This window comes from Chamaea fasciata, unplaced genomic scaffold (assembly GCF_029207755.1).
Source record: "Chamaea fasciata isolate MVZ Bird 193981 ecotype frontalis unplaced genomic scaffold, bChaFas1.0.hap1 SCAF_41, whole genome shotgun sequence".
Classification (NCBI taxonomy): domain Eukaryota; kingdom Metazoa; phylum Chordata; class Aves; order Passeriformes; family Sylviidae; genus Chamaea; species Chamaea fasciata.
This window is the reverse complement of record NW_027094126.1, coordinates 585182-612136: the sequence shown is the minus strand read 5'-3', so window position 1 is coordinate 612136 and position 26955 is coordinate 585182. Positions and strand designations below refer to the sequence as shown.

The following is a 26955-nucleotide window of genomic DNA, read 5'->3' as shown; positions in this document are numbered from 1 at the left end:
TGGACAGCAATGACCTTGCCTGTAGCATCTCCGAGGGAGTGGGACAGCGCTGGGGGCTTGTGTGGGTAGATGTCACCGAGTTCATGTAGGGACTGGGCAGGCAGGGCCCTGTGGATGGACAGGTGGATGGATGGATGGACGGACACGGATCGACACGGATGGGCATGGCCGGGCAGCAGTGTCCTTGCCTGCAGCATCTCCTCGGGAACAGGGCGGGGTGTGCGCTGGGATCCTGCCCTGAGCATTGGGGACTCACGTGGCTGGATGTCACCGAGGGCAGGTGGGACCTGTCTAAGCCTGGCAGACGGATGGATGGATGGACGGATGGACATGGCTGGATATGGATGGACACAGCTGGACAGCAGCATCTTTGCTCACAGCATCTCCAAGTGTCCCCCAGGACAGAGCAGGGGGCTCGTGTGGGTGGATTAAAAGGTCCCAGGTCAGCGGCGGCGCTGGGGGAGCTGAGGCCGGGCTGGATCCCACCCTGGGCGCGGCAGTGCTGGTAATCCCCCCAAGAGGATTAGGGGAAACTTTTATTCCCTGTTTCAGGGCTAATCCCTGGGCTGGTGGGGCTCAGCGAGGGAGGCCAGGCCCTTGTGCCACTGCTGGGGGTCTGGGGTCGCATCCTGCCCCTCCCGGTCCCTCCCACCCCCGTGGCCACCTTCCACCCCCACAAGCCCTTTCTGCCCTCCTGCCCCTCCAATCCTTTTGGGACTTCATCCTGCTCCCCCTGCAGCCCCTCCCAGCCTCGAATCTGTTCCCAGTCCCCTATAGCCACCAAAAGTAGGGTGAACTGGGACCACCCCACACTGTAGTGGGGCTGGGGATGCAGGGAGGCTCCCAATTCCTCCCCAAACCAGGTCCCCCCTCTCCTAAATCCCACAGTTTTAATAACAACACTGCAAAGCCCTGCCACGTCTGGTCCCTGCACATCTCTGTGCCCCCTCCCTGCCCCCCCGGACACAGGACCTCCAGACTCCTGGGCTGCCTCTGTGCCCCCACCACGCTCCCCCAAATCAGGCACTGGCCATGTAAAAGACTCCATATATTTCACATGTACAAAAAGTCACTGCGGGGGGGGGCTGGGCAGGGGGGTCCTGGGGTGGGGGGCACCATCCTGCCCCTCTCCCGATGCCCCCCTCCCCCAGCCTGGCTTTGGTCCCTTTTTTTTTTGGCACTTAGTGTTCACATCAGTGGTCAAAGTGTCGAGCGCGGGGTGGAGGGGTCCCTCTGGTCCCTCTAGTGGGGGTGGGGGCTCTGAGGCACTGAACCCCCCAGGGAGGCCCTGACGGGGAGGGGGCACCCCACGGGTCAGCTCCTGATGCTGGGGCCCCACCACAGATGGATTTGGCCTCTGCTTGGGTGGGCAGGGGGTGGTCTGGGTGCAGGGTCTCCCTGGACATAGGGATGTCACCCGTGAGGATGGTGGCACGAGGACATTTTGGCCCTGTTCCCACATGGTGTCAGGGCAGGACGGAGCCTCTCTGGGCACCTGGGGGGCAGAGGGGGGTGAGGAGAGGAAACTGAGGCAGCCCCAGTCCTCCCCTACCACCCTGTCGGGCTCCTCAGCCTTGCTCGGCTACAGGCGGATCCACCTTCGGGCTGTGGGATGGAAGGGACAGTCAGGGACAGAGCCAGGGACGTCTGGCCTGGCCTGAGGGGGTGCCCAGGTGACCCCCCCGGGGTACAGGCAGCACAGGGTGAGTCCTCCAGGCACTGGGCTGGGACCCAGTCATGCACTGGGATTCGCACTCTGGGCTCCAGTAGGGCACTGGGACCATACCCCGGCACCCAGTTTTGCACTGGGACCCCGCATTGGGATCCAGTTTTGCCCTGGGATCCTGCACGGAACCCAGTAGTGCTCTGGGATCCAGTATTGTGCTGGGATCCAGTATTGTGCTGGGATCCCATCTTGAGACCCAGTGGTGTTCTGGCATCTTGCCCTGGGATGCAGTGATGCCCAAAGACCCCACTCTGGGATCCAATAGTGCGGTGGGATCTGTGCTGGAATCCAGCCTTGCTCCAGGATCCAGTGCTGGGATCCTGTGCCAGGACTCTGTGCTGGGTACCAGCATTGAACTGGAATCCTGTGCCAGGGCCCAGCCTTACGTGAGGATCCAGTGTTGGGATCTTGTGCTGGGACCCGGCTTTGCACCGAGATCCTGGGCTGGAATCCTGTGCCAGGACTCCGTGCTGGGTAGCAACATTTCACTGGGATCCAGTGCCAGGACCTGGCCTTGCATCTGGATCCAGCCTTATGCTGGGATCCTGTGCTGGGATCCAGCCTTGCACCAGGATCCAGTGCTGAGACTCAGCCTTGCAGTGGGATCCTGTGCTGGGATCCAGCCTTGCACTGGGATCCTGTACTGGGATCCTGTGCTGGGATCCAGCCTTGCACTGGGATCCTGTACTGGGATCCTGTGCTGGGATCCAGCCTTGCACCAGGATCTTGTGCTGGGATCCTGTGCTGGGATCCCGTGCTGGGATCCAGCCTTGCACAGGGATCCTGTGCTGGGATCCTGTGCTGGGATCCAGCCTTGCACCGGGATCTTGTGCTGGGATCCTGTGCTGGGATCCAGCCTTGCACTGGGATCCTGTACTGGGATCCTGTGCTGAAATCCAGCCTTGCACCAGGATCTTGTGCTGGGATCCTGTGCTGGGATCCAGCCTTGCACTGGGATCCTGTGCTGGGATCCTGTGCTGGGATCCAGCCTTGCACTGGGATCCTGTGCTGGGATCCAGCCTTGCACTGGGATCCTGTACTGAGATCCCGTGCTGGGATCCAGCCTTGCACTGGGATCCTGTGCTGGGATCCTGTGCTGGGATCCAGCCTTGCCTGCCCCAGTCCAAAGGACCAGGGCCCATCAGACACCCTGGGGTGACAACATGCAGGGAGGGAGCGTGCAGAAGGGGGCATGCGGGGTCAGGGGGAACCCAGGGGGATCCAGGTGGGATCCGGGGGGATCCAGGCATGCAGGTGGTACCTGGGATCTTAACAGCTGGACTCGTCGTGGTGGGACGGGTCGCAGAAGAAGCGGGAGCCCCGCTTGGCCGTGCGGGCAGTGAAGGGGACGCTCTTCAGCGCTGCGGGGGCACGGGCAGGGAACGGGGGCGACAGGGACACGTCAGCCCCCACGGCCGGCAGGGCCAGGGCGGGGGGCCGGGGGCTGAGGGGCCGTACCGGTGATGATGTCCTCGATGGTGCCGTCCTTGCCCTCGTACATGGGCCGGTGGTCCTTGGCCTGGCGCCGCCGCAGCTCCGCGATCAGCTCCTGCTGCTGCCACTTGTTCCGCTGCGAGGGAGGCACGGGGGGTCCAGGTTAGGGACACAGGGGTCCCCTCCGTGCCCCCTACTCCCCAGCCCACCCCATGCCTGCCTCCACTAACCTTCTCCTGCTTTTTAGCCTCCTGTGCCAGCAGCTTCTCCCGCATCACCTCCTCCTGCTTCTTCCGTGTCTCATTTTCCTGCTCCGCATCCTGCCAGGGCACGCAGGTGGGGGGTGTCAGCTTTCCCCCACTGTGGTGTGATTCACCTGCAGTGCATCCCCTCCCCAGCCCCACCTCACCTTGTAGGAGTGGATGAATCGGACAAAGACCGGGAAGAAGACGGACGGGGGGGTTGTCTTGGGGCTCTCACCGAAATACCGCACCACGGTGTTATAGGCGTCCTGGCACAGGACCGGTGGTCAGGGCCGGGCAGTGTCCGGCACAGGGGGTGCGCGAGGCATGGCGGGCATCACGCGTGGGCAAAGCAGGGCAGGGGTGCGCAAGGAGCGTGCAGAGCAAGGTGTGTGTGACAAGGGATGTGCGCGCAGAATGCAAAGGAAGGCAGGAGTGCACAAGGGCCGTGCAGAGCAAGGTGTGCACGAGAAGCGTGCAGAGCCAGGAGTGCAACCAGATGTGCACAAGGAGCATGCCAGGCAAGGTGTGGATGAGCAGATGTGCACAAAAAGTGTGCAGAGCAAGGTGTGGATGACAAGGGATTCAAAAGGAACGTGCAGAGGAAAGCAGCAGTGCACGGGAGCGTGCAGAGCCAGGGGTGGGACCAGATGTGCAAGGTAAGGTGTGGATGAGGAGATGTGCACGAGGACTGTGCGCAAAGCAAGATGTGGATGTGCAGGTCTGCGCAAAGAATGCATGGAGCAAGGTGTGGATGACGAGGAATGACACAGAGCATGCAAAGGAAAGCAGGAGTGCAAGGGGAGCATGCAGAGCAAGGTGTGAATGACCAGGTGTGCACAAGGAGTGTGCAGAGCAAGGTGTGGATGACCAGGTGTGCACGAGAACCATGCAGAGCAAGCTGTGGATGACCAGTTGTGCACAAGAACCATACAAGACAAGGTGTGGATGACCAGGTGTGCACAAGGAGTGTGCAGAGCAAGGTGTGGATGACGAGGGATGACACAGAGCATGCAAAGGAAAGCAGGAGTGCAAGGAGAGCATGGAGAGCAAGGTGTGGCTGACCAGCTGTGCACAAGGAGCATGCAGAGCAAGGTGTGGATGACCAGCTGTGCACAAGGAGCATGCAGAGCAAGGTGTGGCCGAGCAGATGTGCCCGTGGTTGGTGCCAGGCCGGGTGTGAGCCGCCCTCACCTCGGCCGTGCGCGCGTCACGCTGCAGCCGCTCCAGCTGCCCCTCACTGCCGCCCAGGAAGCCGCGCAGCACCGCACTCTCGTGCTGCCCACACTCCCGCCGCAGAAGCTCCATCCCCCGGCCCAGCTCCTTCACATCCAGCAGCACGTTCTCCAGGGACACTGCAGGGACACAGGACGGGTCAGTGGCTGCGTGGGGCTGGGGCAGTGAGGTGGGGCGGTGGGCACAGGTTGAGGGGCACCTGCCGCAGCCTTCTCCACGAAGTGCAGCTCCTGCCAGAAGGTCGCCAGCTCTGGGTACTTCTCCCGCACCGTCAGCGCGATGAAGTGCAGCAGCGTCATCTTCCTGTCTGTTGACTTGGTGTCCAGGAGCTGCAGGAGGATTTGGGGAGGGGGTCAGGCCTGTGGGATGAGAACCTCGGGGTCCCAGGGAGCTGGGGAGGGGGCTGCCCACCAGGTCCAGGCTCTGCAGTTTGAAGCCATAGACTGCACCGCGTTTGCTGCTGTTCATGTAGTTGCCCAACGCCAAGATGATCTGCAGGGCCAAAGCAGGGATTGGAGGGTCAGGAGAGAGCAAGACCCCCACGGGATCCCCCTCACTCAGCTACAGTGAGGCTGGAGTGATGGACCCCCACCCAGCCTCTCCTCACATCCCCACCTCCAACATGTGCTTCAGCTTCTGGGACGACTTGACAGAGGCCGAGGCTGCAATGATGGCATTGAGTTGCTGCAGGGGCACAGAACAGGGGGCTCAGCTGGGGTTCAGTGTGCAGGGACCCCCACGGCCGGTCTGGTATCCCCCTCCCCAGCTCCATACCGGCGTCAGCATCTGGATGTTCTCGGCGAAGTTGCCGAGGAAGGCCATGATGGCCATGCGCTGCGGCAGCCTCTCCACCTTGCTGAACTGCAGCATGAACCTGTCCTCGTCCGCCAGCTCCTCCAGCGGCTTCCGCTCGCGCTCGTACTGCCGCAGCGCCTTCGCCTCCGCCTCCGTCGGCAGGAACCGCATCAGGCACTCCACAAAATCCACCGGCAGCGTCGCCAGGTCAAACCTGCCCCGCACCGCAGTGTTGGGGAGCAGCTCCCAGCAGTGCCCAGTCTGGGAACCTCGGATCCCATCCTGGCATCCTGCAAGCTGCTTGGCCACCCTGAATCACAGCCCGAGCCCCTGCACCCTGCCTGAACCTCTGAACCCTGCCTGGACCTCCTGAACCCCAATCAGACCACGTGCTCCCAAGCCAAGTGCTCTGCACCCCAACAACCCTCCTACATCTTGCCTGGCTCTTCTGTCGATCCCCCTTCGACCCTTGTCCCCCTGGCCCGACCCTCTGCAGCCCAACAAGCCCCTCTGCATTCTAGACAGTGTCTCTGCACCCTGCCTGACACCCCTGAACCCCAAACAACTCCCGCTGGGCCTCTGCCAAGACACCCTGTACTCTGCCTAGGTCTCCTGAACCCCAGGCTGCCTTCCTGCCCCTCAGCCAAACCATCTGCACCCCAGCCAGCCCTCTGGAACCCTGCCTGTCCCTCCTGCATCCCAACCAGGCCTGCCGCACCCTGCCTGCTCCCTCTGGACCCCAACAAGCCCCGCCGCACCCCAACCAGTGCCCCTGTACCATGTCTGCCCCCCCTGAACCCCAACCAGACCATTTGTTCCTCAGCCAAACCCTCTGCAACCCAGCCAGTCCCCTTGAACCCTGCCTGGTCCCTCTGCACCCCAACTGGCTCCCCTGTGTCCCAACTGTTCCCACTGTACCCCAGTCAAGGCCCTGTACCCTGCCCGAAACCCCTGTCCCCCACCCAGACCCCGCTGCACTCTGGGCCACTGGAACCTCAGCCAGACCACCTGTCTCCTGTCCAAACCCTCTGCACCCCAAGTAGCCCCTCTACACCCCAACCAACCCCCTTGCACCCCTACCAGCCCCCTCAAACCCTGTGTACCCCCTGCACCCCATTCCTGACCCTCCCAGCCCCATTCCTGCCCCCCCTGCAGCCCCACCAGCCCCTGTCCCCCCCCCAGTGCGGGGCCGTACGTGTGGATGGCCCGGCAGATCTCGTCGGCGCTGCGCCCGGCCTTGCGCAGGGTGATGGCCAAGTTCTTGGCACGGTTGGCCTCCAGCAGTGTCACCTTGGTGGCCACCTTCTGCGCCGCCTTGCTCTTGGCACACACCAGGTCCAGCGCCGGGCCCTGCGCCTTGGTCTTGAACAGCTCCTCGAAGCGCTCCAGGTCCAGGTCCTGGAGGGACGAGGGGGGTCAGAAGTGGGGTTGGGGGTGCCCGAGTGGGGAGGGGTCCTGGGCTCACCTCCAGCACACGCTCGTCATCCAGCTCGCTGAACACCGTCCCGCTGATCTGGCTGGGCTTCAGCGCTGTCCAGTTGAACACGGGCAACCGGAATTTGGTCTTGATGGGCTTCTTGATCCGGATGGCTGCCAGCAGGGTGGGAGCCAGCTCAGCACCCCCGGGGCATGGGGACACGTGCTGTGCCCAGCCTGAGCCTGGTGTCATCAACCCCTGGGCCACCCCATCCCTTTGCTGGGGTCCCTGAGTGGGTGTTCCTTGAGGATTGCAACCCCAGCACCCTGGTGCCTGCAACCCTTCCTGGTCCCTTGTCCCTGTCCCCACAGTTCCTGTGTCCTCCCTGTCCGCAGTCCCTACACCATCCCTGTCCCCACTGTCCCAGTCCCCACACCCTCCCTGTCCCCTGTCTCCGTCCCGGGATCCCCCCTCATCCCCACGTACCTGAGAGCCCGACGGTGAGGGCGATGGAGGGTGAAGCCCCGGGCAGCGGCGGGGCCGGGGGACACTTCCCTGTGAAGCCATCAGAGGGTGAGACCCCAATTCTGGGGCCCGCCCACCCTCAGGAGTGGCCCAGCACCAGGGACCTCCCACCCCTGGGGACACCCAGCTCTGAGATGCCCCAGTTTTGGGTGCCCCGGGGGCTTCCCCTCCTCACCTGGGAGCGGGGGTGCGGGGGGCGGCAGAGGGGGAGGTGGAGGCGGCGGCGGGGGCGGCGCAGCCTCCACCGGGGGCAGGACCGGGAGTCGCAGGGTCTCCTCCAAGGGCTCGGGCTGGGGAGGCGGTGGCTCGGCGCTAGGGAGCGGGGGCGGCTCCGAACCGTAGTGTCGCCGGAAAGCCTCGTCCTTCTCTTTGATCATCCTGCGCAGCGTGTGCACCTGGTGGCTCGTGTGCTCGTAGGTCTCCTGGGGACAGCGAGCGTCAGCCCAGGGGGGGTCGGGACCCTTCCCCACTCCCTACAGCCCCTACGGCCCCCCCAGCACACCTTGACCACCTCCAGCTCCTTCTCTCGCTGCAGCAGCTGCTTCTCCAGCTCCGCCACTCGCATCATGTTCTCGTTCTCCAGGTCCAGCAGCTTCTCTGTTAGCTGGGGAGGGGGACACAGCTGTGACAGCAGCTCAGGGACCCCCCTGGTGTCACCGCTGATCTCCCCAGGACCCAGCAAGGAACGTCCCCGCATCCCCCCGTGCTCACATACGTGGGACAGGTGCTCCTCCAGCTCTTCCACCTTCTCCAGGGCCACATTCTTGGTCTCAGCATCCTCCAGCAGCCCCCCCACGTCAAAGACATTGTCCAGGTACGCCTGGATCTGCACCTGCAGCTTCTCGCTCTCCGTGTGCCTCGACTTCTGTGGGCACGAAGGCAGCGTCAAGGATGGGGCGACCCCCCGGCACAGCTCCCCTGACCCTCGACCCCCCCGTACCTGCAGGAACTCCTCCAGCCCCAGTTTGGTGAACTCGTACTGGAGATGGACGCGGAAGTTCATGTCCTCCACCGAGTGCACCACGATGTTGATGAACTGCATGCAGGCCACCTGCAGGCGGGGCTGGTGTCACCAGGAGTTCTCCTGCCTCCCAAAGAGCCTCCCGCCCGCCCAGGACAGGGTGTCCCACCATGAAGTCGATGCTGCTGTCCTCGTTGCGGAAGTATTCCATCAGCCGCTCGAAGCGGTGCTTCTCCTTGCACACCTGAGCAGGCAGAAACAGGGTTAACCTGGTGTGGTTCCCTCAGCCACTGATCCCCCTCCCCATCTCCTGGACTCCGTTTTCTTTAATCCCAGTCTGGTCTTGGTGCTCCCAGACCCCCCATTCCTCATCTTCCCTGATCCCTCCATCCCCTGCCCTCCAGACTCCCTATCCCAGCTCCTCCGTCCCCAGGGTCCTGCTCCCCAGTACCAGCCTGATTCTGGTGCCCCATTCCCCCCATCTGAGGCTGTTCCTGTCTCCTCCTGGTGCAGCCCCATCCCAACCTGGTTCTGTCTCCCCCCATTCCCCCCATCCCAGCCCGGACCTGCTGTTCCCACTCCCCTCGTACCTCCTTGAAGTTGTCAAAGGCTGCGAGGATGATCTCATGGCCTCCCCTCACCAGGCACACAGCTGCCAGCAGCTCCAGCACCAGCGCCTTCATCCTGGGCACAGCGTCACCATCAGCATCACGCCCAGCCAGCTCCAGGACCCCGTCCCACCCTGCCAGACCCTCCCCTACCTCGGGTTCTTGTTGTTGAGGCTCAGGGCGATCTCATTGACCGCGTGTGGGTGAGACATGACCAAGTTGAAGCCGTACTGTGGGGATGGAGAACAAACCGTGTCAGCTGTGGTGGCAGTGGTGACAGCGGTGTCCCCACTGTGCGGTGACAGTACCTGGTAGTTCATGATGGCCCGAAGACACATGATGCAGAGGTGGACGTCATCCTTCTGGCTCACCAGGCGCGAGTTCTTCAGTGCCCTGCGGCTGGGCAACGTCCCGTAGCTGCGGGATGGGGCACACAGTGAGCGGGACCGTCACCCGCCAGCACTGCACCAATGGGCGGGGAACCGAGGGACAGTGTGGGGACAGCGTGGGGACAGCACGGGGACAGAGTGGGGACAGCCAGGATTTCGGAGGGGCAAAGGCAGAGAGAAGCGGTCGGAGGGCGACAGGGACAGAATCTGCAGAGACGGAGCGAAGCCGCCGCGAGCACTGGGCTGGCCCCGGACAGCCGGTACTTACCCGGCGGGCGGGAGAGCGGCGAGGTTGGCGCGGAGGAGAGAGAGAGAGAGCACAGCCAGAGAGGGGGACCCCGGCCCTGGAAGCAGAGATGGGGTGCATTACCCCGGGGCGCAGGGACAGAGCCAGAGCAGGGGTGAGCGGAGCCGCGGGGCGCAGAGGACAGGCAGGACGGCAATGGCGAGACAGCGACGGCTGCACGGGCCGGCAGGGTGGACACGACACGCGAGGCAGAATGGGACACGGCATGTATGGCACGGGACACGGCACGGCCACGCCAAGGGCGAGGCACAGCCTGAGCTCTAGGCACTGCATTTGTGCCACGCAGGTGACAGGGCGGTGAGTGGCGCCGGGCACGACGGCAGGACACAGCACACACCACGGCAGGCTGGCACACGCCACGGCACTCACCACAGCGGGCAGCAAGCGGCAGCGCCGTGGCCAGCCAGAGCCCTGAAGCAGGACGTACCCCCATGGCAGGACGTCCCCCCACAGCGGGACATCCCCCCGGGCACGTACCGTAGGGCGGTCTGGCGGGCGGAGCGGGCCAGGCTGCTGGTGAAGGGGGCGGGCAGGGCGCTGGGGTGCTGCAGATCCTCGATGGACCTGCTCCAGGCACGCAGCTTCTCCAGTGCGCTGTCCTCGCCGCCTTCCAGGCCCTCAAAATCCAACCTGATGGGGGGACACGCGCGCAGCAGGGGGGCACACTGCTTTGGCGGGGGGCACATAGCTCTGGCAGGGGGCAAACGGCTCTGGCAGGGGGCACACGGTTCCAGCACAGATGCAAGCACTGAGGCAGGTGGCAAGTGGGTGGTTGCGGAGTGGGGAGAGGCAGGAGGGTGGCTCTGGAATCCCCAGAGCAGGCAGAAAAGGTCTGAAAATCCCGCGTCCTTCAGAACCCCGGTGCAGACAAGTCCCTGCCTTAGGGATGATAAGGGACCGAGCAGTATCAGGCGTCGCCAGCAGGGAGCTGCCGCAGCCACCGGGAACCTCCACACTCCCCAAGGACTCCCTGGGTTTCCCCCCTCACCCCAGGGACCCCCCGACCCCACTCACATGACGGCGCACTGGGCGAAGGACAGGTAGTTCACCAGCACGTCCAGCCCCTTGTTCTCATCGTTGAGGAACTCCCGCACCCACCTGCGGCACCAGGTACCCATCAGAGCCTACAGGGGTCAGGGGTTCCCCCAACACAACCCCCTCCACCACGGAGACCCCTGTCCCGGCACAGGGACGGTGAGGGACACCCCGGGGCTGCAATGGTGGTTGCAGCCCCTCCGCTATCACTGGTGCCAGCGCCAGCGCGGGGTTATCTGAGGAGTGCAGGGCAGGGAGGGCTTGGTGTGGGCGGGAAACGGAGCTGGGTGCTGGGGCTGCACCCCCACCCTCACCCTGGGAACGTGGCGGGGAAAGGAGGGGACTCGGGATGCCCCGACCCTTGGGCGGCACTTGTGAGGGGCTGTGCCCAGGGGCAAGCAGGGGGGGCAAGTGGGGTGGGGGTGCACGGGGTGGGGGATTCACCCAGGATCATTGGGAGCACTGGGGGTCCCCAGAGCTGCCCACGGCCGTGCGTCAGGGAGCCCCGGGGGCCGCGGCCGCCCCTTTCCTGCCGCCGCCAGCCCCTCGCCTCAGCCCGTTTCCTGTCTCCGGCTTGCTGCTATTTTGGGTCCGTGGGCAGGGACGAGCGGGGCCGGCGGCGGGGAACAGCCGGCACGTGCACGAGCCGCCCCGGGCGCGACGGAGCCATCCCGGGCACAGCTGTGCCACCGGGCACCCGCCGCCGATGGCCCCAACACCCCCGGGACGGCCCTGTCCCGCCCGACGCCCCGCGCAGCCCCGGGGCATCCCGGTGCGGGTCGGGGTGTCACCGGCTCGGGGACGGTGCCGACCGAGCCCCTCCGGTTGGTCGGGAGGAGCCGGCCAGGATCTGGCCGCGCTGCCTCGTTCAGGGCGTCATCGCCGGCCCATCCGCCCCGGCATCCGCCCCCGGGACCTGCCCGCGGGCTGGGGCAGGAACCGGCCCAGTTCCTGCAGCACCTCCGGCTTCCCCTGCAGCTGTGTGGGGCTGGTGACAGGACCCCGCAGTCTCGCCGGGACCCCACACCCCATCCGGAACTCTGCACCCCACTCCAGTGCCCTGCACCCCCAGCCTGGACTCCACACGCCCTCCCTGAGACCCCACAACCCTTCCCTGAGACCCCACAACCCCTCCCCAGGACCTCACACTCACCCGATGTGGTTCGTCCTCAGGCTGATCTCCAGCTCGCGCAGCACCTTGGTCGACTCCTGCACCCTCCTCCTGAACTTCTGGGGGCAGAGCAAGGCTGAGCCCTGCTCCCCCAGACTCCCCAAACCCCCCAAGGCTCCCCCAAACCCCCCAGCCCCTCACCTTCCGTGTGACACCCGGCTCCAGGAAGCTGCGCAGCTTCTGGATGTAGGCATGGGGTGGGCTCTTCACCTGGAACCGCTCCTGGCGGGGACAGAAGGGTGGTGGTGACACTGGGACAGCAGCACATCCCCTCCCCAGAACCCCCATGGACCACCCAGCCCCCACCTGGTCACAGATGAGGTCCCACTTCTTCTCGTTGTCGTACTGGCGCAGGAGCCGGGCTTTGTCCGGGGGCAGGTTCATGGAGCTCTGGGGACAGAGGGGGGGTGTCACCCTGGGGCACATGGGGACAGTGCCTCCCAAGGGGCACCCTGACCCATGGCACAGCCTGGGTCCTCCCAAAAAACACCCAGAGCACAGCCAGGGTCCCCTCTAGGGGCACCCTGACCCATGACGTAGCTAGAGTCCTGGCCCCAGGATGCCCCAGCAGGCACAGATGTGGCACGGGGACAGCAGTGCCACCGCAGCCACATGCCAGCCACCGGCGGCACCAAATCTCCCCATCCCTGACGCGTCCTTCCTGTCTGCCCCCGCTTCCGAGAGACAGACCGCAGCCTCCGCTCCCGACCGCGGCACGGGGCCAGGCACCGGTGCCGGCTCCCCGGGACACCGGACACGAGGCCAGGCACCGGTGCCAGCTCCCCGGGACACCGGACACGAGGCCAGGTGTCTATCTGCTCCCTCGGACACCAGGCACAAAGCCAGGCTCTGGGCTGGCCCAGGGTCACTGGGAAGAGCCATGGGGGGGGGATCCTCAGTGTGGGATGTGGCACAGGACAAATGGGGTGCCACAGTGGGATGTCAGAGGGCCACGGGGCTGCCCTGGGGGGCAATGCCACCCCAGGGACAGATGCCAGCCCCGGTGGGCGATGCCACCCTAGTGGGAGATGCCATCGCGCTGGGTGATGCCACCCTGGTGGGAAATGCCACCCCAGTGACGCAGCTCCGGGTAGCCCCATTATCAGGAGCCATCACCACGGCTGCTCCACCCACCCATGTCAGCTAAAGTTAGCCCTCCCCTGCTCATCCCGATCCCACGGAGCCGCAGGAAACCGGGACAGGGCCCGGGCGAGGCCAAGCACCGCAGGGCAAGGAGTCCCGCGGGAGACGCAGATTCCCACGAGACCGACCACCGGCACGGAGCCGCCAAAACTGCCCCCCAAAGGGGCGCCATCCCCTCCCCAGAGGGCTGCGGTTATTCCCCCGTGGCCACCAGTAAAATCCCGGGCCTCCCTGGGAATGGAGGCGGAAAGGACGCACAGAGACCCCGGGTGGGGTCGAGGGGCACTCGCGGGGGGCTTTGAAGCGCAGCCGCCCGTCCCGGCGTTCCCGCCGCTTCGTTTCCTGTCTTTGTGGTGGGAGCGCGGCCGCTCCCGGCCGGGCACTTCCTCCGCCGTCGCCCCCACCGGGAGCCCCCATGATTATCCCGTGGCTGAATCCCACCGGGAAACGGCGGTACCGGGGCTGGAGCCCGCCCCGGGGCTGGGGGGCTCCGGGGCGGATCCTCGCCTCCGGGGACCGCCGGAGCTCTATCACATGATGGAATATTTTCCACCCCCGGCAGCAGCCGGGACGGCACCGGGCTCTGCCGACGGCCGCGGGGACATTTTGGCGGGGGCTGGTGCCACCGCCCTGTAAACTGACCCCCCCCCGGCAGGACGACCGGCCGGCAGGACGTGTCCCCCCCCCTCCCCCGCCGCAGGCCCCGCGGAGACCGGCGGCCGCATCCGCCCCGCGTGGGATGCGGGACGGGCAGCGCCGCCGCGGGCGGGAGCCGCTCGTCACCGGCGGGACGCGCCCCCGCCGGGGCTGCCGCTGCCCCGCGTTGCCCCCGATTTCGGCTTTCAGAGCCCCGCGGGACCACACTCGGCATTTCCTGCCCGGCTGCGGCTTCCGCTGGCGGCGGCTCCCACCGGGATGGCGGGGCCGGTTGCCGTGGGGCACCGGTGTCACTCAGCCCTGGTGGCCCCGCGGTGTCTCCCCCATCAAAACAAAGCCGGCGCCGCGGAGGGGTCACCGGGACGGCTCGTGGGCGACCCAAGCGCCGGTGGGACGCCTCCGCGGTGTTGGTGGTCCCGGTGGCACCGGGGGAATTGCCGAGCAACGTCCCGGGGCCGCGGTGGCACCGCGGTGGCCACCGCCCCGGCAGTGACAGCGGACCGGAGATCGCGCAGGGCACTCGCGCCCATCGGGAACCACTGCATCCACCGGGAAACCGGGAGCCCTCACACCCAGCGGGAAATCCCAGCCCTGCGGTCCCCAGCACCCACGGAGAACCCCAGTTCCAGCCCCGCGCGCTGCCCCGACGGGACTTTCCCGGCTTACAAAGTCCCCGGGCCTCAGGGGCCCCCGCGGTGGCACCGGGAGTGGCGTCACCCCCGGGGCTGTCCCGGGTGGGGTGTCCCCGCGGCCCCGCGGCCACTGCCCATCCCCGCGGGCACCGGCGCTCCCCGCCCGCCCCTGGTGGCTCCGGGCGGCGGTGCCATCCCGGCGGTGCCCGGTGCCCGCCAACTGGTCCAGGAGAGCGCATCGGGAGGAGTCCCGGGAAGGGATGAACCGGGGCGTGCGGAGCGGGAACACCGGCGGAACGAACAGGCGAAGCGCACCGACGGGGCACATCGGGAACGGAGGGTGAGCACCGGGAACTGGGGAGCGCGGCCTCTCACCAGCACCAAGGCGAAGCGCTCCTCCAGCTCGCAGGGCTCCGGCATCGGCATCTTGCCCGGGGCGAACAGTCCGGCTCCCCCCGGGGCCGCCGGCGATCCCGGGCCCCGGGGCAGCGCCTCCCCGTCCGCGCTCTCCACGTTCCCCATCCCCGGCCCAGGCACCGGGGGGCGGTGGGGGAGGTTCAGCCCGTCGTGTCCGGCGCTGCCACCGCCTCCCGCTCCCGCCCCGCCCGCCCCGCCCGGTCCCGCCCCAGCGCTGCAGGGCCGCGGCGGCGCCACCAGGGGGCGCCCTTCGGGGCAGCGGCGCCACCGGAGGGCGCCCAAAGGCCGGCAGCCAGCGGGACGCTCCGATTGGCCGCGCCGCGCCCACGTTGAACAATCAGCGCCGCGCTCGCGCGCGGGGGCGGGAGCTCTTCGCCCAATGGCGGCGCTCGGGCGCGGCCCGAGCCGTGACGGCGGCGGTGACGAGCCCCGCCTCGGGCGCTGACAAAAGCCAATGGGATGAGGCGGGAGGCGGGATTACGCGGGGTTTCAGCCAATGAGCGGTGGGGGCGTGGCGCAGAGCTCGCGGCCTGGCACGGACGGCGGACGCGGCGCAGGTGCGGGCGGGGGGCGCGGGCGGGGCGGGCCCGGGGCAGCCCCGGGGGTCCCAGGGGGGCCGCGGGCCCCGAGCAATCCCCACAACACCCCCCGAGCTCACCCCGAGCGGCCCGGGGGGTCCCGCCCCCACCAGGCCCCATGGCGGGGGGGGGGGGGGGGACGCGTATGGGTTCGGGCCCGGGGGTCTCCGCCCGGTTCTAACGGGAGGGTCGGGGGGAATCGGGGGGGATCGGAGCGGCGGAGGGAGCCCCGGGGCAGCGTCGTGGCGGGGGGGGGGAGGAAGCAGCGGGTAAAGGTCGCTTGGAGCTGACCAGGGGCGGCAGCAGCGAAAGCGAAAGCGGCGCTGGGGGCGGGGAGGGCGGCTCGGGGTCCGGGCCCGGGTCCTGCTGCCGGCCCGGAGCCGGCACTCAGCGGGCCCTGCCGTATGGAACCGGCTGTCACCAGGGCCCGAGGGCTGTCACCCCCGTGGGGGCTGTCACACCCCTGTCACACACACCCCCACCGCCACACCCCGCCGGCGACTGTCCCCGTGGCCGCGCCTCCTCCTTTGCCTTGCCCTTTGACCTGGAGCTTCCCCAGGGCCTCCTGGCACCGGCCCAGGGGTGGCAGCGGTCCAGTGCCACCCCGTGTCGCCGTCCCAGTGCTGGGCTGTAACCTGTGCCCCCTGGGCTGTGCTGGTGCGGTGGGATGGGGCTCCTCTCCTGGACCCTCCCCTCTGCCGGGGCGGCTGCTTGTAGCCCCCATCCTGCACCCCAGTCGAGCCCTGCTCGCTCCCCTCCATCCCTTGGGGACAGCTGGCTCGTGCCACTGGCTGGGCAGGTCGGGCTCCGGCAGGTGCCAGAGGGGACAGAGCCGGCCGAGCCGGCTGGATGAGGAGGAGGAAGGCAAGGAAGAGGAGGAGAAGGAGGAGGAGGCCCTGCCCGGAGCCTCCTGCTGCCTGAGCCACCTCTGGGGACGTCATTACGGGCACTAATAGTCACCTGGCACAACGACGTTTCCAGCTGCCAGCCGCGCTCCCACGGCACCGGGAGCTCTTCAGGGGCTCCCCTGGCCTCACAACAGCCCCGCTGTGGCATCCCTGAGCGCTGCCCTGGCCTTGCAACAGCCCTGCAACACCCCAGGGCCCCCCCTGGCCTTGCAACAGCCCTGAAACACCCCAGGGCCTCCCCTGGCCTTGCAACAGTCAGCAGTGCTTGCACCAGCTGGACAAGGAAGGCTCCGGAGCCCCGGGAGCTCCTGCCACTAACTCCACAGCTCCTGGGCTCCCACCCGGCTCCTGGGGGAAGTTTGGGAGCTTTGGGTGGGCTCCAGATCCTTCCTGACCCCGTTTCCCCCTGCAGCTTGCAGCCCTGTGGAGCGGCCGTGGGCCCATCCCAGCCCGGCACCATGAACGTCTTCGACCGCAGCATCAACTTTGATGCTCTCTTCAAGTTCTCCCACATGTGAGTGACACGCAGGCAGGGCAGGGGGGGCTTTGGGGGGCTGTGCCAGCCCTCCCTGCCCCCCCTCACCACCCCCTCCTCACCCACAGCTCGGCCTCCACCCAGGAGCACCTGAAGAGGGTCTACGGCAGCTTTGCTATCTGCATGTTTGTGGCAGCTGCGGGCGCCTACATCAATGTGGTGACCCACCTTTTCCAGGTGAGAGGGGCTTCTGAAGGGCCGCAGGTGGCACCCCCAGCCCTGCACCACCCGGGTGAGGCAATGCCCAGCCCTCATCTGTCTCTCCCTCTCCCAGTTCGGGCTCCTGACTGGCCTGGGCTCACTGGGGCTGATGGTTTGGCTCACTGCCACCCCACACAGCCGTGAGACGGAGCAGAAGAGGCTGGGGATGCTGGTTGGCTTCGCCTTCCTCACGGGTAGGTGGGCACTGGGACTACATCCCCCACATCCCATGGGGCCCCAAATGCTGCAGAGGGGCCGGATGAAGCCCCCCAGAACGGCTCTGGTGACACCCAGTTCTGTCCTTGCAGGCATCAATCTGGGACCTCTCCTGCAAATGTGCATCTCGGTCAACCCCAGGTAGGAGACACCCCCACAGAGCCCGTCCCTCGCCTCCAGCCGCCACAGAGATCCTGTTCCCCCCCACAGATGCCCCTCAGCTGGCCCCAAAACCCTCTGACCTCCTTCTCTTTGCCCCCAGCATCATCCCCACCGCCTTCCTGGGCACTGCCACCATCTTCGCCTGCTTCTCACTGAGCGCTCTCTACGCCCGACGCCGCAGCTACCTCTACCTGGGAGGTGAGAGGGGCTTTGGGGAGGACTCCTGGGGGGCTGGGGTCTCCCTGTGGGTGCTGGGTGGGGCTCCCCTGACCTGACCCTGACTCTCGGCCCTCGCCCTGCAGGTTTCCTGCTCTCTGGCCTCACCCTGATGCTTCTCTCCTCCCTGATTAACGCCTTTGTGAGATCCACCTGGCTCTTCACGGTGAGTCCCCTTCCAGCTGCCGAGGATGGACAGACAGACAGCCAGGTGACAGCAGCAGGGGACTGTCCCCACCTCACACCTCTCTTCCCCCTGCAGGCCAACCTGTACGTGGCGCTGATGATCATGTGCGGCTTCGTGCTCTTCGACACGCAGCTCATCATCGAGAAGGCGGAGAGCGGCGACAAGGATTACATCTGGTGGGTGCTGGGGCCACCTCGGGGGGTGACACAGGGGCAGGGTGGCCCTCCCTGAGCATCCATCCATCCCTCCCTCCCTCTCTCCAGGCACTGCGTTGATCTCTTCCTCGACTTTGTCAACATCTTCCGGGAGCTGCTGATGATCCTGGGAATGTCTGAGGTGGGCGAGGGGACACGGGGGCAGAGCAGGGGGACAGAGCTGCCCCGTGGTGTGGGGGACAGAGGGATGGAGCCCATGGGGACTGTGGCCACTTTTCCTCTTGCAGAACAAGAAGAAGGAGAAGAAGTGAAGCAGCTCTGGGCCGAGGCGGAGCCACCCCTGTGTCCCCATGTCCCCTCCTGTCCCTGTGTCATTAAAGGGGCCGCGCTTTGCTGCCGAGGAAGCAGCCAGAAGCTTTCGCACCTCGTGGATTTTTCTCTTGTTCAGCTTTTTTTTTTTTTCTTTTTTTTTTTTTTTTTTGATTAAAAACCAGCCAATTCGTGGATTCCCGCTGGAGTTTGGCTCCCCTTGGTTTTCCCCGGCCTGTGGCCCTTGGAGTGGTCACCCACGTGTCCTCTTTCCTTGGAGGTTTGTCCCCAGCCCCACCCGGGGTGTTTCCCTTCCCCGGGAGGCTGTGAGACCCCAAAACCAGCCCCCGGGGGGTCGTTGGTGGGACCCCCCCTCAGCCAAACTCATCGGTGGAGCCTCCCCTTCAGCACCAGTGCCAAGAAATGAACCAGTGCTGGGAGGGGGCCGTGGGGACGTGGCATTCCCAGCGCTCTCAGTCCCGCCATCTCCGCTCTTTGTACACCGGGATGATTCAATAAATCGCTCAGACTCCAAACTCTGGTCCCCCCTCTTTTCCATCCCCCCCCGCGTCCACCCGTCCGTCCCACCCTCCCTGGGGCGCGGGGATACAGCGGCTGCACCATCACGTGTATAAATAACCCAGGCGGGAGAGGGGGCGGCTTTATTGAGTTAAAAACCCATCGGCAGGGGCTGTACAGGGCCATAGCACCATCGGAGAGAGCCGGGAGAGGGAGCGACAGGACACCGGACACTCCCAATCCAGGCAGCACCCTCAGAGCAGGAGCGGGGAGCAGCGGGGGCGGGGGTGGAAGACGTGGGAGCGGGGCCGGGGCGGCTCAGCCCTGGCTGCCGCAGGAGGAGAGGCTGTCGTAGAGCGAATCGCTGAGGGACTCGGAGTGTTCCAGCCCGGCGGGGCCGTGCCCGCCATCCCGGGACCGCGCCTCCGTGCTGCCCTCGTCCCCCACGTCTGAGGCGCTGGGGGTCCGGCTGCTGCTAGCGCTCAGGGCGGGGGGCAGAGGTGCGGGGGTCTCCGGGGATGCCCCCCGATGCCCCGCCGGGCTGCACACGGGGGCCTGGGGAGGGACAGCGTGGGCAGGGGGCGTTGCCCTGACATGCTAATGACATCCACACCCATCGCTCTGCCGTGGCGGGGAACCTCTGCGACCCCCCCCCACCAAAATATTAGAGGGTCACTTTAAATCCCGCCCCCCCCTGCGGGGCACGTGTGGGAAATGATCACAGAACTCCCCCCACATCCTCTCCCCACGGCTTCTCCATTCCCATAGCATGGGCAGGAGGGTCTGGGGTCCCTCTGCCGGGGTTTTGGGGTCCTGCTCCAGAGTTTCAGCGTCCCTCACTCCGGAGTTTTGAGGACCTCACCAAGGTTTCGGAGTACTCCAGGATTTTGGGGGTCCCATAACCTGCCCTTACCTGCACAGGCCGATGCAGGCCCTCCAGCCCCCCGGGGGGGCACACAAAGGGGTCAGCAGCACCGCAGGCTTTGGCATTGGGGAAGGTCCAGTTCTTGCTCTGCTGGACACGCCGCGGCTTCCTGGCGTCATCCCCGGGGTCTGTGGGAACAACGGGGGGCAGCGCTGACCTGCAGGGCCCCCCACGCCCCCCAGCTCCCGTCGCACTTTAACGAGGATGGGTGCACGGAGATGGGGGGGACACCCACCTTGGGGCGCAGCGCGGTGGCCGTGCGAGCTGGGGGGGGCCGGGAGGCGGCAGCCCGGAGCGCTCCGGTGTTTTCCAGGCACCAGCAGCTCCTCGGCGCTGGGCACCTCCCGCTCCAGCGTCCGGGCCTTGCGCGGCACTTTGGTGACAGCGGCCGGCACGGCCCCGGGCAGCGGCTCGGGGCGGCCCCGCGGTTTGGGGGTGCTTTTGGCGGGGACCCCCCCATAGTCGGGGGGCGGGAAGGTCCCGATCCCGCTGTCCAGTGTCCGCGTCAGAGACCCGCAGGCTGCGGCACAAAGGGAGGGGTCAGTGCCGGGGACTTCACTGCGGTGCTCCTTCTTCTGCCGTAACCTCCCCATCACCCCCTCACCAGCGAAATGCTGCGACGTCCCCGACTCGGACAGGCTCTCGTCGGACGGCAGCTCATCGCGGAGCCCCACGTCAGGCACCTGCGGGCACGCAGAGGCTGAATGGCTGCGGGGTCCCCCTGGAGCGGAGGCCTGGGGGCTGCAGGGGGATCCTCACCTTGTCCGAGGGCTCCCGCAGGTGTCCCACGATGCCGTTGCGGGGCGGGCGGCAGAGCCGCGGTTCTTTGGCATCGGGGGGGACCCTCCGGAGGTCACAAAGCTCCCGCTTGTGCTCCAGGCGGGTCTCGTAGGGGACGTCCTTCCCGTCCACCCTGGGGGGAGACAACGATCAGGGGGACAGCCCACCCTCACCCCTACCCCGAGTGGGACCCAGGTGGGAGCTGACCTGTCCAGCAGCTGCTGCATGAAGGTCTCGGCCGTCACCTCCTGGTACATGACGGGGAGAGGGCCGGGGCCTCGCGGGGGCCCACGGGGACGCCCCTTCTCCAGCGCCAGCCCCTGCAGGAACGCGTGTTCCTCCCGCAGGGCCTTCCGCAGATCCTCCGCCTTCTCCATCAGCTTCGAGATGTTGAGACTCTCGGCTTCCAGCTTGCGGGCGGCCAACTTGACCTCTCGGCGAAGGGGCGCGGGGGTCCCGGCCCACTCGCGCCCGCGCCCGCCGTCCCCGCGCCGGCTCAGCGCCGGCAATTTGCTGCGCCGCAGCCCGAACCAACTCGCCAGCCCGGCCGCCTTGCCCTTGGCCTCGGCGCCCGGCGCCCGCTCCTGCCCCTGCAGCCGCAGCACGTTCTCCTCGATGCCTTTCATCACCTTCTCCTCGATGGCCGAGTGGCCCGCGGCGCTCGGCGCCGGCCCCACGGGCTCGGGGTCCGCGGGGGTTTTGTGGGGACCCCCGCCAGCCTTGGCGCCCGCCGGCTCCTCGCCCCGCGGCGCCCCGGCTTTGCCCGCCTTGGTGGGCAGCTTGGTGGGGCTGCCGTGAGGGCTGCGGGAGGTCTTGGCGGGGGGCGTGGGGGGGGTCCGTGAGGGGGTCCGGCCGGTGCCGGGGCGCCCCTTAGCCCCCGCCTTGCCGGGGTCGCCCATGGAGCCGGAGGAGTAGCAGCGGGCCAGGGGTTCGGCGCCGTGCGCTGGCTCGGGGTGCTTCAGGCTGCCCCCCAAGCCCCCCCGGGGCGGAGGGCGTAGCTCGGCCCCATGGCCCCGTTCGGGCCGCCCTGGGCCCGGCTGCTCGCGGCCCTCGGCGCCCCGCAGCTTGCCCAGGGCGGCCAGGCGCTCCTTGAAGGGCAGGTAGCCCGGTTCGGGGGGCTTCTTGCCAGGGCGGCGGCAGGGGGCCGAGCCCCCCGCGCCGCGGCGAGAGCTGGGGGGGGAAGCGGCCGCCCGCTCCCCGCCGGCCACGGGTCCCGGTGGTCCCGGGGGCTGCTCGACCGCCTCGAAGGTGCGGGGGTGGGGGAAGGCGGGGGGCTCGGAGGAGCCGGGCTCCGGGGGGGCATCGGGGGATGGGCGGCGGCTGAGCGCCGGTGAGGCCTCGGGGTGGGCGCCGCGACAGGGGATCTTGGAGGGGTGGGCGAGCTGGGGGCTGAGGCGCAGCCCCCCGGGGGGTGGGGGCGGCAGTTTGAGCACCTTGCTGGGGGAGGGCAGGGGGTTGGGGACCCCCCCAGGCGAGAGCGGGGTGAAGCCCCCCTCTGGGCTCTCCTCGCCCGGCGTGTAGAGTCCCAGGAAAGCGGGGTGCTCCCCGCGCCGCTGCCGTGGGGGTCCCCCCGGGGCTTCGCCGTTGCGCCGGCAGCAGCCCCCGCCCTCACCTCGCAGCAGCCGCTCGGCCAAGGCGCTGAGCAGAGCCCCCCGCGGCGGCCCCCCTTCCTCTGGCGAGGAGCAGGGGCTGCCCTCGGGCCCCCGCCAGCCCCCCGCAGCCCCCGGCCCCCGCAGAGGGCAAGGGGGCCAGCCCAGGGCTGCGCAGGGCTCGGGGGAGCCGGGGGAGGCTGGAGGGGGCCCCAACAGCGGGTCTGTCTCCTCCAGCTTGCGCAGCACCTCCAGGATTTGGGCTTTCTTTTTGAAGAAGGGGGACAGGGCATCCAGGGGTGGGGCACCAGGGCTGAGCCCGGGGCTGCCCGATGGCACCGGCGGCAGCACCTGTGGGGACAGGACACCGTCACCCTGTGAGCACCTAGCACTGAGGGCCCCGGTACCAGAGGGGGACACTCTGGAAACAGAGAAGGACACAATAGGCTTTGGGACGGGGACACGGTGGGGACAGGGACATCTGGGGCAATGGGTTTTGGAACCAGAGATATCACAGATGGAGGGGCCTGGGGAGTTGGACACCGTGGACCTGGAGAGGTGACACCACAGGGATCACAGGGACTCAGCTGACAGTATGATGCCATAGGCACATGGATGGGCACACCACAGATCCAGGGAGGGGGAAAGGAGAAGACACCGTGGGCCTGGAAAGCCACGTGTCACAGGCCTGGTGACACCAACACACTGGGAAAAGACCACAGGGAAGGGGGTGACACAGCCCAGAGTGGGGGACGCTAGGACAGGAAGGGGTTGGCAACACCAGTACCCACCTCGGGCAGGGACAGACAGAGGCCAGGGAGCAGCGGGGGTGGCTGTGGCTCAGCAGAGCCTGGCTGGGGGGTGACTGGGACATCTGGGGGTACTGGCACCGGGTGCAGCGGCAGCTGGAGAGGAGAGAGATGCTGGGTTAAGCTTTTTGGGGGGGATTCTGCCCCATGCCCACCTCCCATCCCTGATGCAGCCCCAGGCACACCTGGGGGAGGGACCCAGTCGAGAGCTGCAGCTTCTGCTGGAACAGGTCGCTCAGCACCTGGTTCTGCCGCTCCAGCTCGAAGACACGTTTCTTCAGCTTGATGCACTCCTCACGGAGGTCCTGGCCAGGGTGTGGGGGGTCAGCCAGGACGCCTGGAGCCCCTCAGCATCCTCCCAGCCCCCTGACACCCTCCTGCCCTCCTGACACCCACCTTCTGGTTGAGCAGTGCCTGCACCACGTGGTTGGCAACCTGGGGAGGAGAGGGGAGGTCTGGGGTGGGGCACAGGGCACACACGCAGCCTTGTGCCCCAGCACACACGTGTGCACACATGTGCCATGTGTCCCGGCGTTCTCCAGTACCTCGTCCAGGCAGCGTTCGTATGTTTCCCGCTGGTTCTCATTGGCCTGGGCCAGGGCTGAGTTCTCTGCCTACAACAGAGCAGGGACAGCTCAGGGGACACTGTGGACATCCCATGGCACCAAGCAGACCCTCTGTCTCCTGGTGGGACTCAGGGCCACACACGGCAGGATGGGGCTGCCCCAGGAGCAGTGGCACATGAGGGCCATGGAAAGCTGGAAAGTGTGACCCATCACCACGGTGTCCAGACTGTGGCTCCACGGCACTGGCACGGCGGCACCGGCCACAGCTGCCCAGTGCTCCTGTGTCCTGCAGGTCCCATTCATACCTCCAGCTCCCGCAGGCGCTGCAGCAGCTCATGGCTGGTGCCCGTCTCTCCCAGCCCTGCTGGGCTCCCGGCTCCCGGCGCCTCGGCCACGCTCTCCGACATCACTGCTGTGGGGGACACGTGTCACCACGGGCTCCCTGCTGGCCCCTGGCCGTGGCACCTAGCCTGAGGCACCCGCAGGCCCTGCACGGCCCGGCCCTCTCTTACCTGGCTTCAGATGTCCCCAGCCCCGTCCCTGTGCGATGTCACCTGCCAGGGAGAACTGGGCTGAGGAGGGGGATGGAGCCTCGAAAGACCCCGAGGCCCGAGTCCTGACCCCACGGGCACCACGGGACACAGGGACCCCTCCTGTTGCCCACCTCCTTCCCGGTGGTACAGGGGAAGCTGATCGGCCCAGGGATGAACAGCACGCCCGGGACCGGGAGCAGCAGCAGCCCCGGGGCACCGGGATGTGCAGCACCACCAGGACTGGCACCGGCATCAGCCCCGGGGGCACCGGTGTGCCCCAAGGACCGGCACCGCCACCGGCACAGGGTCACGAGGATGCGCAGGACCACTGGGACCGGAATCGGCACCAGCCCCGGGGCACCGGGACGTGCAGCACCTCCGGAATACCGGGATATGCAGCACCCTCGTTGCTGACCCTGGCCCCGGGGCACCGGGATGCGCAGCCCCGGTGCACAGGACCTCCGGCATTCAGACGGGCCCCCCCCCCCCAGTGCCGCACACCCCCCGCTCCACCCCGGGCTCCCCCCGCCGCCGGTGCCGCTGCGTTCCTGCGCGGAGCCCCGGCCCCGGCCCGTACTCACGCCCGGGGCTCCCGGCGGCGCCGCCGGTCTCGGTTCAGAGCGGCCCTGGGGCCGGTCCCGGCGACGGCGGCGTCTCCATCCCGGCCCGGCCCGGCCGCGCTATTGTTGGGAGGCGGCGGCGGCGGCTCCGCCTTCCCGCCGCGGCCGGGGAGGAGCCGGGATGGAGCCGCCGCCTCCCCCGGTGCGCGGCTCCGCCAGCGCCAGCCCCGGGGAACCGGCGCTGGGGCCCCCGGGAACGGCGGTACCGGCACAGCGGGAATCAGCCCGGGAGAGGAGGCACCGGGAAATCCCCCCGGGGCACCGGGCACCGCCGGAGGGACAGGGCAGAGCACAGGGGGATCCCCACAGGGCATCCCGCAGCCTCTGGAGGCACTGCCCGGAGCCCGGGGACCCCTCGGGGAGCCCCCAGGGCCGGCAGACGCGGAGCCGAGCCGTGAGCCCCGGCCGTGGCCTCCACCCCCCGCCCCTCGAGGGGGAGGTTTGGGGTTTGGGGGTTCACACGGGGCCACGCGTCCCCGGTTCACCCGGACCCCACGGCCCCGCGGCAGGGAGAGGGGGGCTCGGCAGGACGAGGGAGACCGGAGGGGACAAGAGGAGGGTCTGAGGGTGATGCAGGGGACAAGAAGAGGGTCTGGGGGTGATGGAGGGACAAGGGGAAGATCTGGGAGGCACGGGCAGACCTCGCACGTGCTGTCCCCATGCCCTGCAGCCCGTGGGGTGAACCCACGCGGGTCCCCGTGGTCCCCATTGTCCCTGAGGTGCCCGTGGGCCCCCTCGCCTGCCCCCCGCGCAGGAAGCGGCCCCGGGGCCGGCGGCTCCGGCTGCGTCACGGGGGGAAGTGAGGCTCTGTCTGGAGGGGAAGAGCAGCCCGCGGCCCCCCCAAGCCCCCGGCGGGGACAGCCGGGGGGGCCCCGACAGATGGACAGCGCGGCCATCCCCTCCCCCAGCGCGGGGCCCCGCGGGGGCAGCGCGAGGGTCCCTGTGGGGAGGGGGACACGGCTCCGGCACAGCCAGGGCCACCCAGAGCCCGTGTCCCCTCCCCAGCACCCCCCAGTCACTTGGTCCCCGCTGCCCCGGGCACTGTGGGGACGCGGCGTGGGGACACGGCACGTGCCCAAACCGCGGCCCAGGACATGCCAGCGTGGCTGTGACGGGCTGGCCCCGGCCTGCCCCACACCGGGGTCCCCATGCCGAACCCAGGGACAGGGGATGACAGCCCTGAGTGTCCCCAGCCCTGCTGAGCTGTTCTGGGGGCAGCCAGGACATGCTGGGGACAGTCCAGGGACAGCCAGGATGCACCAGGGACAGCAAGGACACCCTGGGGACAGCCGGGAGACACAGGGGACAAGTGGGATGTGCTAGAGAAACAGCCTCGGGGTGCAGGGACACATCGAGGACAGCTGGGACTCGCAGGGACACGCAGGGACAGCCAGGGATGCGATGGGGGACAGTGGGAACAGTCAGGATGTGGTGGGGACAACAGAGACACAGGCAGGGGACAGCTGGGGTGTACTGGGGACACTGGGGACCGGCGGGTGGGATGAAAGACCGTGGGGGACACCCCAGGGACACCCGGGATGCAGTGGGGACACTGAGGACACCGCAGGGACAGTCAGGATGCAGTCGGAACATACCAGGGACATTCAGAATGCAGTGGGGACACCAGGAATACCCCAGGGAGAGTCAGGATGCACTGGGGACAGCAGGGGTGCAACGGGGACACTGGGGACACCCCAGGGCCAGCCGGGGTGCAATGGGGACACTGGGGACATACCAGGGATAGTCAGGATGCACTGGTGACACTAGAGACAGCCGGAATGCACTGGGGACACCGGGGACACCCCGGATGCAGTGGGGACACCTCAGAGACAGCCGGGATGCTCTGGGGACAGCGGGGACACCCCAGGATGCAGCGGGGACAGCGGGGAGAGCCGAGGGCACAACGGGGATGCACCGGGGGACACCGGGGACGTGCGGAATACCACGGGCCGGCCCACCCCCGCCGTTCCCGCGGGTTCAACCCCCCACCCTCCCACAGCACGATCCGGTGCCCGGGGGCCACGGATGCCCCTCCCCCCCTCCCCCGCCTCCGGTGCCCCCGAGGAGCGCCCCGACCCCTCGGTCCCCCCGCCTGCCCCTGGCCGCGGAGCGACCGGACTCACCGGGGGCTACGGCGGGGCCGGGGCCGGGACGGCATGGCCGGGGCTGGGACCGGGACCGGGGCGGGACCGGCGGCGGCGGTGACGTCATGGCTCCACCGGGCCGGCCCCGCCCTGCGCCCCCGCCGCCGCCAATCCGCGCCCCGGGCACCCCCCCCCCCCCCGAATCCCGAATCCCCCCTTCCCGTGATCGCCGGAGCCGCCCGAGACGGAGCCGGTACCCGCGCCCCTCTGTCCTCCCGGCGGGAATCGGTACCGAGCGCCCAAGCGCGGCTGCCCCGGGACGGGGCCGCAACAACCCGCACACCACGGAGCCCCCCCGCCCCCCCCGC

General features: G+C 68.0%; 3 protein-coding genes across 7 annotated transcripts; 1 reads left to right on the top strand and 2 right to left on the bottom strand.

Annotated features, from left to right (window-relative positions):
* Positions 1–1035: 1035 nt before the first annotated feature.
* FMNL3 (formin like 3) lies at positions 1036–14894 on the bottom strand. 4 transcript variants are annotated; one of them, XM_066207413.1, is made up of 27 exons: positions 14654–14894; positions 12153–12236; positions 11988–12068; positions 11829–11905; positions 10655–10738; positions 10118–10270; positions 9253–9361; positions 9098–9174; positions 8927–9020; positions 8506–8580; positions 8316–8426; positions 8091–8240; positions 7878–7979; positions 7551–7797; positions 7337–7405; positions 6899–7023; positions 6629–6831; positions 5413–5647; positions 5254–5322; positions 5050–5130; positions 4838–4967; positions 4597–4757; positions 3570–3671; positions 3391–3480; positions 3185–3296; positions 2988–3087; positions 1036–1605 (listed from the first exon to the last, which is right to left on the bottom strand). In XM_066207413.1, the coding sequence occupies exons 1-26, from the start codon at positions 14798–14800 to the stop codon at positions 2996–2998; spliced, it is 3060 nt and encodes a 1019-aa protein (XP_066063510.1). In that variant the 5' UTR covers positions 14801–14894; the 3' UTR covers positions 1036–1605; positions 2988–2995. The 4 variants fall into 4 exon arrangements, with proteins under 4 accessions (XP_066063510.1, XP_066063511.1, XP_066063512.1 ...); XM_066207414.1 differs by having other exon boundaries at positions 8091–8237; XM_066207415.1 differs by lacking the exon at positions 2988–3087.
* A 272-nt stretch (positions 14895–15166) lies between these two features.
* TMBIM6 (transmembrane BAX inhibitor motif containing 6) lies at positions 15167–18698 on the top strand. Its single transcript, XM_066207508.1, has 10 exons — positions 15167–15252; positions 16594–16695; positions 16785–16893; positions 16991–17111; positions 17226–17274; positions 17396–17493; positions 17598–17677; positions 17774–17874; positions 17962–18034; positions 18141–18698. The coding sequence occupies exons 2-10, from the start codon at positions 16640–16642 to the stop codon at positions 18162–18164; spliced, it is 711 nt and encodes a 236-aa protein (XP_066063605.1). The 5' UTR covers positions 15167–15252; positions 16594–16639; the 3' UTR covers positions 18165–18698.
* Positions 18699–18790: 92 nt separating this feature from the next.
* On the bottom strand, positions 18791–26687 carry NCKAP5L (NCK associated protein 5 like). 2 transcript variants are annotated; one of them, XM_066207411.1, is made up of 13 exons: positions 26627–26687; positions 23863–23904; positions 23656–23762; positions 23330–23398; positions 23181–23219; positions 22970–23089; positions 22767–22880; positions 20594–22326; positions 20366–20519; positions 20211–20289; positions 19842–20126; positions 19595–19734; positions 18791–19236 (listed from the first exon to the last, which is right to left on the bottom strand). In XM_066207411.1, exons 3-13 carry the CDS (start codon positions 23755–23757, stop codon positions 19000–19002), a joined length of 3072 nt encoding a protein of 1023 aa, XP_066063508.1. In that variant the 5' UTR covers positions 23758–23762; positions 23863–23904; positions 26627–26687; the 3' UTR covers positions 18791–18999. The 2 variants fall into 2 exon arrangements, with proteins under 2 accessions (XP_066063508.1, XP_066063509.1); XM_066207412.1 differs by having other exon boundaries at positions 23656–23759.
* Positions 26688–26955: the final 268 nt, after the last annotated feature.